General features: G+C 47.7%; 1 protein-coding gene across 1 annotated transcript; it reads right to left on the reverse strand.

Moving 5' to 3' along the window:
* Positions 1 to 7921: 7921 nt before the first annotated feature.
* Positions 7922 to 9529, reverse strand: LOC105468986 (somatotropin). Its single transcript, XM_011719478.3, has 5 exons — positions 9471 to 9529; positions 9049 to 9209; positions 8704 to 8823; positions 8446 to 8610; positions 7922 to 8184 (listed from the first exon to the last, which is right to left on the reverse strand). Exons 1-5 carry the CDS (start codon positions 9478 to 9480, stop codon positions 7987 to 7989), a joined length of 654 nt encoding a protein of 217 aa, XP_011717780.2. The 5' UTR covers positions 9481 to 9529; the 3' UTR covers positions 7922 to 7986.
* Between the last annotated feature and the right edge of the window lie 3899 nt (positions 9530 to 13428).

Genomic DNA, 13428 nt, shown 5'->3' on the forward strand with positions numbered 1-13428 from the left:
TTTGTAAGAAGGCCTCTTGTGCCTTGCCAGTTGCATCATCAGTCCACTCTTAGATCCAAAAAAAAAAAAAAAAAAAAAGAATCTGTCCTTTCCTCATGCTTCCCACTGCCCTTTTCTCTTAAACATTATACTAAAGTCAGGCACATCTTAGAAATGCAACTCATATTTCATGGTTTTCTGATTTCTAACTGGGAACTCAATTTGTAGTCCAGGGACAGGACTTTGAAGGGAGTAAGTATCAAATACGGGGCTAGGAGTCAGAGCTCTGTTCCCATCTCCACTTTTCCTTGCTCCCCTGACCTGGGCTTCTGAAGTGCCAGCTCCCAGAGATGAGCTTGTTGACATCATTAAGGATCAGTGGCAAGCTTCAACTCAGTAACCATCTGTTGTGGGTCTTGGGGGAGTATACAGATGGTAAGAAATTCCACTTTGGGCCAGACAAGCATCCTATCTAGCCCAGTGTTCTGTCTGTGAAGTAGAAGGTAGAGTTCTTCCACGGAATTGGCGTCATAGGTTAAGCACTCCAAACATCTCTGAATTCCTTTTGACAGAGAGATCAACTGTGAGTTCTCATTTGCCAGTTTTCTTTTTTTTTACCCAGGTGCGCGTCTAGGTTACAGTTCCAATGTTTATTCTCCCTTTTCATCAATAAGTACATATTTTCATCTGTCTGCAGACAATTTCCCTGAAGCTTCAAGAGGAATCCTCTTGTGAAAATGTTCATACGATTTTATGATTCAGCTTCCTTTCTTGTCCTTGGGAAAGAGTATATTCACCCTCGGAGAAGGCATGAGGACTCATAAAACCAGATCTTTTCTTCCAAATTAGTCAAGAAATGTTCACTGAAATGTTGCTATGGTAAAAATAAAAGTGATTTTATGATATTCAAATGCATTTCCATTATATTCTGAAAGTTCTTATTATGTCAAATGGTTACATTTTATAACTTTTTTTTTCTTTTTTTTTTTTTTAAGATGGAGTCTTGCTCTGTTACCCAGGCTGTTGTGCAGTGACGCGATTTCGGCTCGTTTCAACCTCCACCTCCCTGGTTCAAGCCATTCTCTGCCTCAGCCTCCCAAGTAGCTGGGATTACAGACGCCCACCACCATGTCCAGCTGATTTTTTGTGTTTTTAGTAGAGACAGGGTTTCACCATCTTGGCCAGGCTGGTCTTGAAGTCCTGACCTCGTGATCCACCCACCTTGGTTTCCTAAAATGCTGGGATTACAGGTGTCAGCCACCGCTCCTGGCTGCATTTTATAACTTTAAGTACAATTTCTAAGGAAAAAACACCGTGTCGATAGCATAAACAACCAGCCCAGGTTAGGGTGTGCATTAGCTCAGGGCAGCAGCCTATTTTACCTGCTTTCAAAACTGAAACTCAGACCAGGGGCGGTGGCTCAAACCTGTAACCCCAGCTCTTTGGTAGTCTGAGGCGGGCGAATCACTTGAGCCCCGGGGTTTGCGAATAGCTGGGGCAACTTGGCAAAACCTCATTTCTACAAAAAGTACAAAACTTAGCCACGTATAGAGGCTACTTGAGTACTGTAGTCCCAGCTACTTGAGAGTCTGAGGTGGGAGGATCACTTGAGCGTGGGAGGTAGAGGGTTGCAGCGAGTTGAGATCATGCACTGCACTCCAGCCTGGGCAACAGAGCCAGACCCTGTCCCAAAAACAAATCAAAGGAAACAAATATACTAAACTTCAGATTTCCAAATAGAGGTGCGTAGCCTTCCAAATTGCAGATACTAGCTAGAAAAAAACGTGGCATCAGACAGCAGAGGGAAAACATTTTCCCATTCTTCCCAGACCTCCTCTGAGTCTGGTGTTACAGATTAAGTATAAAAATAACCCTTTGGTTTCACCACATACAAGGCCGTGGGGATACAGTGGTGAACAAAACATTGTCCCTGGCTTCTACAAGTTTATTAGGAAAGCTAGACAAACAAGTAGGAGATTACATTTGTGCATGAACTCCTATGACTGGGAAAGCAGATTGTTAAGAGAAAGCATAACTCAGATCAAGGAAGGCTTCCTGGAGGGACATGAAATATCTTGACTCTGCAAAATAGCATCATCCCCGAACATGACCTTTTCAACCTGGATGTTTCCACTAGGTGGAGCTACTGCTCTCTCATCCGTTGAGTCTAAAGTAAATCATACCTTCCCTGAATTGAGCATTTGGGGAAGTAAGTTAAGAAGCAGGTTTCAGAGACAGGAGTATAGAGCTGCACCATCCGGGGATCCACAGCCATTTCGGTGTCAGGATCAGCCGCATCAGGGCTGTAGTTATCCTGTATCTGCAAACGCTGCCTCATGGCCTCAGTGCCTTGAAGCACAGTGAACCCAAAAAGGAAGGGAAAAATGAGCCAAGCGTGGTGGTGTGCACCTGTAATCCCAGCTATTGGGGAGGCTGAGGCAGGAGAATCGCTTGAACACGGGGATCGGAGGTTGCAGTGAACCAAGATGGCGGCGTTGCACTCCAGCCTGGGCAACAGAGCGAGACCTCCATCTTGAAGAAAATAAAAACAAAAACAAACAAACACAAAACAAAACAAACAAAACAAACCAAAAAGGGAGGGAAGAAGGGGGCCACTTGGACTTTCTAGTTCCAGCAGGGAGAGCCTGGAGACTTAGCCGGCTGCTGCCTTTGCTTGTCACTGCCACAGGGTGTCAGTGTTGACAGATGGTCCCACACAATACCATCAAACCAAGTGGGTCTGCAGATCCGGGTTCCCAGCTGCTGTGGATCTCTGAGGGAGGATGATCTCCTTCTTCGGGGCCTGGTCCAGCTGCGCGTGTCCTCTTGCTTGGGTTTCCAGGGTTCCAGTTCTTAGAGCTCAGTAGTTTAGAAGAGCTGTCCCGCAACGGTCTTCAGAGTAGGCTGGGTTACTTGGAACCCTTGTAGACTTGGAAACTCTGTTTGCTTTCCTTCCCGAAGGATCCACACCACCAGGGGTCAGGCAGCCCCTTCTCACTGATTCTTTCTTTCTTTCTTTTTTTTTTTTTTTGGAGATGGAGTCTCGCTCTGCCTCCCAGGCTGGAGTTCAGTGGCGTGATCTCGGCTCACTGCAACTTCCACCTCCTGGCTTCAAGCAATTTTCTTGTCTCACCTCTGGAGTAGCTGGGATTACAGGTATGTGCCACCATGTCCCGCTAATTTTTGTGTTATTAGTAGAGACAGGGCTTCATCATGTTGGCCAGGCTGATCTCAAACTCCTGACCTCAGGTGATCTGCCCACCTCTCAAAGTGCTGGGATTTGAGACTGAGCCACCATGCCCGGCTTCATTGATTCTTAAAGCAGGAAGGGTCTCACATCTCTCTTCCAGTATAATAGAGCTTCTGAGGGTAGCTGCCTTCATTGTCTATAGGAGGAGGTCCCACCCCCTAAATGATTTTGATCATATTCTTCCTGAACATTAAAGCAATTGGCTCACGCTTAAATTGCAGCTACCTTGAATATCTCCAGAGGAAGAGTGGCCTTTAATACTCCAAAAGTTTGTCGTCTTTATTATTATTTTTGAGACAGAATCTTGCTCAGCCACCCAGCTGCAGTGCAGTGGCATGATCAGCTCAGTGCAACTCTGCCTCCCAGGCTGGAGCGATTCTCGTGCCTCAGTAGCTGGGAATACAGGTGTGCACCACCCCTCCTGGCTAATTTTTATATTTTTAGTAGAGATGGGGTGCCACCATGTTGACCAGACTAGTCTCAAACTTCTGACCCCCTCCCGCCTTGGCCTCCCAAAGTGCTGAGATTACAGGCGTGAACCACCGTGCCTGGCCATTTATCCTCTCAAGGATGGTCAGGGTGACATTTTGGTGTCTTTCTCTCTAGACCTGAGAAAGCATAAGTTATATCTTTAGTGGGACTTCTTACCATAGGGTTAATAATAATGTTTACTTTAGAGAATTATAGTCAGAAAGAAATGACATAATACTTGTAGTGAAGTAGCATGGTACTAGAGACGTGTTCACATTTGTTGGTTTTAATTATTATACTGATAATTCTGGTGGTAATTAAGCACATCATTGTAATCACAGCGAACTCAAAGTAAGAATCAGAAATCCATGGTAACCTTGAGGGCCATCAAAAGTCATAGACACCGTGCACAGCTTTCTGATTTTTCTAGTCTTTTTCTTGCTCCTTCCCCTACTCTCCCCCGAATTTGGTCCCCTAAGATTTAGGACTACTAGTAGGGTGACCAGTCCTATTAGCTGAGTTTGCATTGAGCTGAGGGATTCTTGGAAGGAACGTGGGACTTTCAGTGTTGATATTGAGAAAGTCTCCTGAAAACGAGGACAAGTTGGTAACCCTAATCCCAGCGGTGCTCATCACATGCCTCAGCACTCCAGGGCCTTCTGAATTAAAGAAGCAGCCAGGCAAAGTGTCAGCTTGTCTTGGCCTAGAAGCCCAGACCTGATAATTCAGAAGAAAAGGGAAGGGGTCAGTTCTGCTCTCAACTGTGTATAAAGGGACAAAACTCACCATGTGTATTTCAACAACGCTCATGGAAGAAATTCAGAAGTGGTCATTTTAGGTTAGGGTAAATTCAAAAAAATGACAGAGTCAAGAAAACATTATCCCAGGGGTCAAGGATGACTCGAGCTCTGCCTACTGAACTCCTCCTTGTGCCAGTCTCACTAGTCTTATCTTTAGGAAGAGTTTTCATTATAAAATACCATTAAGGGTCAGGCGCGGTGGCTCATGCCTATAATCCTAGCACTTTGGGAGGCCAAGGCGAGTGGATCCCCTGAGGCCAGGAGTTTGAGACCAGCCTGACCAACATGGCGAAATCCTGTCTTTACAAAAAACACAAAAATTAACCGTGTGTGGTGGTGCACGCTTATAATCCCAGCTACTCAGGAGGCTGAGGCATGAGAGCCATTTGAACCCGGGAGGTGGAGGTTGCAGTGGGCTGAGATCGCACCACCGCACTCCAGCCTCTGTTTCAAAAACAAAAACCAAAATGGACTTTTAACATATTTAGTTGTGAGAATATATAAGCATTTTACCATTTTACGTGTACATCTTAACCATTGTACGTGTACAGTTCTGTCACATGAAGTACATTCACATTGTCATGCAACCATCACCACCATCCATCTTCAGAACCCTTTTCATCTTGCACAGTCTAAACCCTTTGCTCATTGAATAGCTCCCTATTCCCTCCCTCCCCACAGCCTCTGGCAGCCACCATCCTACTTTTTGTCTCTATGAATTTGACTGCTCTGAGTACCTCATATGACTGGTATCAGACAGTATTTGTCTTTTTGTGACTGGTTCCTGAAAAACACTTTTGAGATGACTGGTTGGAATTCAGAGCAGGTGGCACCACAACTGGCCCAGGTGTCTCATCTCCTTATTCTCCTTTTTCCCTGTTAAACCAATACACCTGTGGACACGAGGCTCTCATCTCTGCGGTCCCTAACACAGTGGTTCTCAACTTTGTTTACACATTAGAATCACCTGGGAAAGTTTTCAAACTACTCTTGCCTAGACCAGATTCCAGGCTAATTATATCAGAATCTCAGGGACTGAGGGCTTACATATGCATCGTTTAGAAAACACCCTAGGCATCTCAAATTTGCAGCGGAAATTGCTGTCCACACCAAGTTGATGAGCTGAAAAGTAGAATAACTGTGGGTAAATCAAAAGAGTTTAAAGTAGATGGTCTTTAAGGTCTTTTTATATTCGAAAATGTGCAAAGTCATGTAGTATCTTTCTAATTCTCAACCAGCAGTGGTTGAGTGCATTCTCCTATACCGGAAGGGAGCTGGGTGGACACTCTCTGGAGTGTGGCTCCCCCTGCAGTTCAGTTTTATGTTACGACCACCCCACTTTAGAACCCTCTTAGTCACCCAGGTAGGCGCTGGACATTGTCATTCCCCTATCACGTGCATTCAACAAATACTTACAAAGATGGGTCACCTTTCCTTTTAAAACACGCAAGCCAAGAGATAATTAAAATTGTGCTCATTCTATCGACTTCTAAAGACCGTGAGATTTCTAAATAATTTTAAGGCCGAATGAAGGACGCTGCAGGAATATTGATTCCAGCTTTGTGCAAGAAATAGTTTTCTGCAATGAGAGTGGTTTAATAGAATGAGGAGCGCTGTGAAAAAGTGATTCCCTTGGTCCTAGTGCTACACACTCGTAATTGGAATACTGACTATAATGGATGCCGGAGGATAAGATTCCCAAAGTAGAAGAAACTAGACTGACTTATGAGGCCCTTCTAACTTCAAAATGCCATAATTTTAAAGCCAGATAGTAGAAGAACTACGTAAGATGTAGGAATGACTTCTGAACTGAGAAATGCAGCAGCTCCAGAGTTCTTATTATTTCAGCTTTCGGCCACTCCCCAAGGACTGAGTTATTAACTGTAAAATAGCCAAAAATGAACACAAATGGGTCTCATTATCAAGAAAATTCATTATAGTACATAAGAATCAGAACTTCTAAAGAAGATTAATTAGGGGGTTGATTTTTTGCATTGCAGAATAATTCCTGACTTCATGAAATCATTTTTGGATACTAGAGTTCCTGTGAGCATCTTAGTATCGATTTATAGGTCACCAGTCACTTAGCCAAAGTGCTTGGCAGAGTAAACTCTTAACTCTAAAGAACTAACCACCGCTCTTTAGTGCTTCTCAACACTAAACATCTGAAATGTTCATTATTTCCTAATTGTCAAGGAAAACAATATAATTTCACAACAGATATTTAGACACTCCATCAGAAAACACAAAACATCCAAAAATTCAATGCAGAAATAACTACAATTTCTTGAGTACTATAATATATCAAAAATGTCACTGTGTTTAATCCTCTCATAATCCTAGTAAAGCAATATATTATTATCTCAGTTTGGTCAAGTAATTTATTCAGGAGCACTAAATTATGTAAAAACCAAATTTTTCTGATTCTTTCCCTTACACCAAGTTCCCCAATCAGCATCTCTTAGAATAAACTTGCTCACAAACAGCTTGGAGACCATGTGTGTTTGGGTTAATTTTTGCTCTTAATATATGTTCAATATGTGTTGCCAGTGTTTAAATGTTAGATTTCACGTAAAGGTCTGAATATCCTAGCTGTCTCAAAGAATCAGAAGGTCTGGAAGCCCTGTCCCTGCAGTCCTGATGGTGACAGGCTGGGTGGGTCCTACCTCAGCAGGGGCTTGAGTGCTGCAGATTGTGCTGGTTCTCACCCCTCTGTGTTGCATCCACCAAAGGAAAGCGAGTGTCATCTGGGATTTATCCTATTCCATCCAGCCCTCATTGCTTACATTGATATCTTCCTGGCACCTGTTGTCACTGCATTTGCAACCCCAAATAAAATCTCTCTTCCACTTCCCTCACCCTAATTCTGATTCCAAAAGCTCTCGTTCTGTATGTCTGAAACTCATTTTTGCATTGTTCTCATTTCCCAAGAGTAGTTGGGCTTAAGGAATATTGATCTTAAAGTTGTTCTGCACACAAGTAATTCTATTATATTGTTTCCTCACCTGTTGGGAAGCTTTTGCCTCGGCACTTAATAGCCCATCTTGTTTTCATTTCTTCTCATTCCTGGGGGGCCAGGTTTGGTGTTGATGGTAATGGTGGGACAGGAAGAAATGCCTTCAAGTCATCTCTGGGATGACCATTGAGCTATGACCAGTGAGCTGGGACCACTGACCTGATGGAATGGCCTTAGTGAGTAACAGACTGCAGTGATGTGTCAGCTTTCTTATGGCACAGGAACAACCAAATCTCTTATATTTCAGTGGCCTGGTTCCCAATAGACCCTGCAGGCCCTACAGGTTGTCTTCCCAAGCTGCCCCTTGCTTCACACCACCACCTTCCACCCCATAATATTATAGAAGGACACCTAGTCAGACAAAATGATACAACTTAATTTTATTAGGACAAGGTTGGTGGGCACTGGAGTGGCACCTTCCGGGGCCAGGACAGGCACTGGGGAGGGGTCACAGGATGCCACGCGGGCACCTAGAAGCCACAGCTGCCCTCCACAGTGCGGCACTGCACCATGCGCAGGAATGTCTCGACCATATCCATGTCCTTCCTGAAGCAGTGGAGCAGCTCGTAGTTCTTGAGCAGTGAGTCATCGTTCTGTGAGTCTGTGTCAAACGTGCTGTAGGTCTGCTTGAAGATCTGCCCAGTCCGGGGGCTGCCATCTTGCAGCCTCTGCAAAGTGAAGGAAGAGAAGGAGAGGCTGAGCGCTTGGTCACTGTTCCCTCCCTCCCTCTCTCATTCATTCATTTTCCTCCCTCCCCTTCAGGGTGTAGAGAAAGACCTGGAGGATTGATTCACCAGGGGAAATGAAGACTAAGGTGAGTTCTCTTGGGTCAGGGCCTGACTGCTAAAAAGAGGGCAGCAGTGTTTCTCTCCCCCAGCCCTCGAAGCCAGTGAGGTTGCAAGATTGGGGAACCCTGGCGCCACCCTCACCCGCATCAACGTTTGGATGCCTTCCTCTAGGTTCTTTAGGAGGTCATAGGCATCGCTCTCCGAGGTGCCATACACCAGGTTGTTGGCAAACACACTCCCGAGTAACTGCACGGGCTCCAGCCACGACTGGATGAGAAGCAGGGAGATGCGGAGCAGCTCTAGGTTCTGCAGGGGAAGGACACGCAGTGGCTGTGCTGCCCGGGGGCTCTGACCACAGGCCTCCCCTATCCCCACCTTGGGGAGAAGGTATCCACTCACGGATTTCTGCTGCGTTTCCTCCCTGTTGGAGGGTGTGGGAATAGACTCTGAGAAGCAGAAGGAGGCCTGGGGGTTCCCCATGAGCGAATGCTTCTTTTCCTTTGGGATGTAGGTTTTTTCCTAGGAGAAGGACCCCCCCACCAAGAGGGACTGCTGGTCTCTATGCTGGAGACCAGCTCCCATTGTTACTTCTCTGAGAACCTTGCTCAGTGTATGCTCATCTGCCGGCATTTTCGCTTCAGAAAACAACCCTGAGCTCCTTAGTCTCCTCCCATGACTTCCCAGGCGGGGGAAAGTCACCCCTTCTTGCCACCCCTGACATGCACCCATTCCCCAAGAGCTTACAAACTCCTGGTAGGTGTCAAAGGCCAGTTGGTGCAGGCGATGGGCTTGCATCATAATGTTGTCAAAAAGCCTGGATAAGGGTACGCTTGGGACCCTACCAGCCTCTTGAAGCCAAGGCAGGCAGAGGAGGGCAAAAACCAGGAGCAGGGATGTCCGGGAGCCTGGGGAGAAACCGGAGGGCAACGGAGGGAGCCAGAGAGCAAGAGGCCAATGTTCTCCCCGCCCCAGGAGCTGTTTGTTTTTCTCTCTCCATCCCTCCAGGGACCAGGAACATTCTGATATTGGTTAAATATCTGGGCTTAGATGGCGATACTCACATTCAGAAGCCCCAAACCTGAGGGTTAGTGCCCCCGTCCCATCTACAGGGCGCCACCTGTCCCCTCGGGACACATCGTGTCGAAAGGGATTTTAGGGGCGCTTACCTGCAGCCATTGCAGCTAGGCGAGCTGTCCACAGGACTCTGAGTGGTTCGGGCAGTCGGGCTTTGAGATCCTGGAGGTGGTCTCCTGTGGGCTCTTTTTATACCCTGGCCCCTTATCTCTGGCTGCTTGACCCCACCTATTTCTCTGTACGTTTACTCATGGGACCCCTGATGCGGCTGTGCTAATGGCTAATTTAGAAACTCCTCCCACACATGCTGGGATCATGCCCCCTGGCTTGTCATGTTTCCCTTCCCACCGTCACCAACACTGTGAGGGTTGTGCACAGAGGGTCAGCCAGAGATACTACCCAACCTGTCCTCTCTTTAAGGGTCAGGTGGGTGCCCTCTGGCAGCACGCCATGGTGGCCAACCTGAACGCGGGGAAGGATGTCATGATAGCCAGTCCTTAAGACCTCTACCGACCCCATCCCACTCTCTATCCTATCCCTTTCCTCCTCCTCGCATGTTTCCCCTCCACCAAGCAGAGAGAATGTGTGTTTTGGGAAAAGGCGCCAAGCACAGGCAATAGATTGCAGGGGTTCTGGGCAGGATTCAGTCCTGAATTCCACTTTTGCTGACTCCTCCTGGGCCAGCCCGAGGCAGCTGGATGCAGTGCTAATACTGACCACTAGAGGGTACCAACCACACACTTTGCTCTCCTCTTTCCCTGAGCCTTGGGGCGGGGGCGGGGGCTCCCCCAGGTCCCTGGGAGGACGAATCTAGACTTGAGGTATTGCCCCAGGTCCTTGGACCTGCAGCAGGGATACAAACCAAGAAACAGAAATCCTGGGGACAGACACGGACCACAAGCGCTTCGTCCTATGCCCTGAAACCATCAGAGAATCTAAAAGTTGTAAGAGCTCTTGAAGGTTTGAGTCTCTTCCCCAGCTTTGGAACTCAGAACACATCAGGCCGAAAGATACCCTGGATAAAAAAAAAAAAAAGTCCTTTCTCCAGAGCAGGTAGTGTGGTGCTACTCAGTTATTTAGTTATTTTAGTTTCTTTATTTTATTTTATTTCTTTTTTGTGATGGAGTCTCATTCTGTCACCCAGGCTGGAGTGCAGTGGCATGATCTTGCCTCACTGCAACCTCCACCCCTGGGTTGAAATGATTCTCCCTCCTCAGCCTCCCTAGTAGCTGGGATTACAGGCTCCCACCACTATGCCGGGCTGTTTTGTACTTTTTTAATAGAGAGGGGGTTTCAGTATGTTGGCCAGGCTGGTCTCGAACTCTTGATTTTAGGTGATCCACCCTCCCTGGCCTCCCAAAATACTGAGATCACTGGCATGAGCCACCGCTCCCAACCCAGTAATTTCAGCTTCTAAATCCCTCTGAGTGCAGGGATCCTGCCCCCAACACAAGGGGCTCTTTGCCTCATTTTGTCTTTCCATAAGGGGCAGCTTGTTCTTTCTCTATTCCCAGGTGAGAATGGCCCAGTGGCATGGGGTGCCTTGTAGAAACCTCACAGCAGGACAAGGTGAAGGAAGAGAAGGCCAGGACTGAGCCTCCTGTCTCCTGGTGCCCAGAGTTGGGGCTATTTCAATACCATCTGGAGGTCACAAGCATCAGATGCCCCCAGAGGTGAGAGCAGGAAAGAACATCCTCACGGGCACTGAAATCATCCCCCGCTGAGTTTAAGAGCATCTAGCACTTGACGCTATAGAAACAGAAGCAAGGAAGCAAGGAAACGCTTCTAGAAGTGGTTGGCTGTGGTGTTGGCAACCAACATTGAAAACCCACAGCCCTGTAGCCCAGGATGTGAATGCTGGGGCCCTGCCATCTCCCCCCTTTCGGAGCAGAAGACAGACCTCCTTTTTCTGCCGTCATTCCCGAAGCATTACCCGACCAGCAGCCCAGACTCATCATCTGCTGGGAGGGCCCTGGGCTGTGGGCTGTTCTCCAGGCAGGGCTGCAGGAGGGTCCAAGAGGGGTGTCATCAATGATACCAGTTCTGAGAAAGCTGGGGCCCAGGGAGGGTGGAGACACCTCTTTCTCCATTCTCCTTCCAGCACCAGCAAAGAGGAGGAGCCAGGTGGGAATGGAGGAGGGTCCCTGAGCTCCACTTAGCTTCTGCCTCCCCCACCATCCTTCCTCCAATGTCAACTGGGACAGACAGCACCCCATGACAGGGTCTTTTAGCCAGTGTTGGGGACTTAGATGTGGATTTTCGGCCATGGAAGAAGTCTCCAGCCGCCCTTAGGAATGAGCCCTAGCAGGGGCCCTAACTGGGGATCACTGCACAACTCCGCAGATAGGCACAGGGCTGGTGAGGCTCCCCAGACAGGTTACTGCCAGAAACACGTGGGAGCAGCCAGGGTACGGGAGTGTCTCCTGTCACCTCTCCACTTCTGTTGACTCCAGAGTTATGGTGACTCAGAGGACTCCAGGGACCCCTAGGGAAACAACTTTACAAAGGGTTACCATGGCAACCATGGACCAGAGGGAAGAACTGAGGCCCACAGGTGTGGGCAGAAGTCGGTGATCCTTTTCTGTAGTCTAGATCTTCCCAGGGCCTTGAGCAATGGAGACCACGTCCATCATTCATTGCTAGTAAAAAATCAACTTTGAATTAGACTTGAGATTTTCCTGACAGTCCCGGGAAGTGGCCCACTGTTGGGGCATCACTTGGGGCCAGATCCCTGGCTCCTGCAGGCTGAGAGACTACCCAACAAGAGCCTCCGCATGGCCAGTGGGGAGAGGCTGGGCTTCGCATCTCTGGTTTCAGCCTCAAAAGGCTCAGGATAGGCCAGACACTGTGGCTCACACCTGTAATCCCTCCACTTTGAGAGGCCGAGGTGGGTGGATCATGAGGTCAGGAGTTCAAGACCATCCTGGCCAAGATGGTGATATCCCGACTCTACTAAACAAACAAAAATTAGCCGGGCATGGTGGCAGGCGCCTGCAATCCCAGCTACTCAGGAGGCTGAGGCAGGGAATTGCTTGAACCCGCAACATGGAGGGTGCAGTGAGCTGAGATCACGCCACTGCACTCCAGCCTTGGTGACAGAGTGAGACTCTGTATCAAAAACAAAACAAAACAAGACAAAAACTCAGGATAATCTCACAATCATCTTGGTTCCTTTAAAGAACCTCCCTTTATAATTTAGGATTAATGAATTTCTCTGTGTGTTTGGAAGCCCTTCCTATGTCCAACCTTGACTAACTTTAGGGTTCTGTGTGCCTGCTGTGGAAAGTCGCAGATCTGCTGTTGATCCTAAAGTGGTGTCTTTCAGGCTTTGAGATCTCCTGTTAGGTTCAAGACTGTGGGGTTGAGGACAATCACATTTTTCGAAGCCATACTCACCGGGTCTTAGGGATCGCCTCCGAGGAACTGGTGGGCGCTCCTTCCACTCCCACTTTGGTGATTTGCGGCGCACACTTCCCACCTGCAGCTCTGTTCTTTCTTCCTTGAGATCAGAGGCTGTTTATCGTACTGGGACATACTCTACCTCCTTTTGACTTCTAATGTCCTTTTTCTGAGTTTGGTACCGAGTCAATTACTCAGCTCATTGGATTAAGGTCTTCAGGGAATATTATGTGGGGATTCCCAAGGGCTCTCCTAGGGGAGGTGAGGAAGATGATCAATACTTCTGCGTGTCCACCATGTGCTTGGGACTCTACTGAGCCATAGGGATGTGAGTGAGGATACTGAGGCTCAAAGAGATCAGGTGGCTTGCCTGGAGCTCTCCCACTATCCAAGGCCTATCCAAGGCCCCCAGGCTTTCCTTCCATGCCAAGATCTTTAGAAACCTCATCTAGTAAAGATGGTGGCACTACTAGGCATGGACAGAGCTTGCCTCAGTGCAAAGCTAGCAGGACAGGGGTCAAGTCCCTGCACAGAGGATGTTCCATGAAGATGGGGGGAATTGAACATGAGGAATTCAGCAGCAGAATGAGGTGTCTATAGGCATTAAGGAAAGTGGTAGAAAACAACCACCCAGTGTAGCTCGGTTTAGTG

This window comes from Macaca nemestrina, chromosome 17 (genome assembly GCF_043159975.1).
Source record: "Macaca nemestrina isolate mMacNem1 chromosome 17, mMacNem.hap1, whole genome shotgun sequence".
Lineage (NCBI taxonomy): Eukaryota > Metazoa > Chordata > Mammalia > Primates > Cercopithecidae > Macaca > Macaca nemestrina.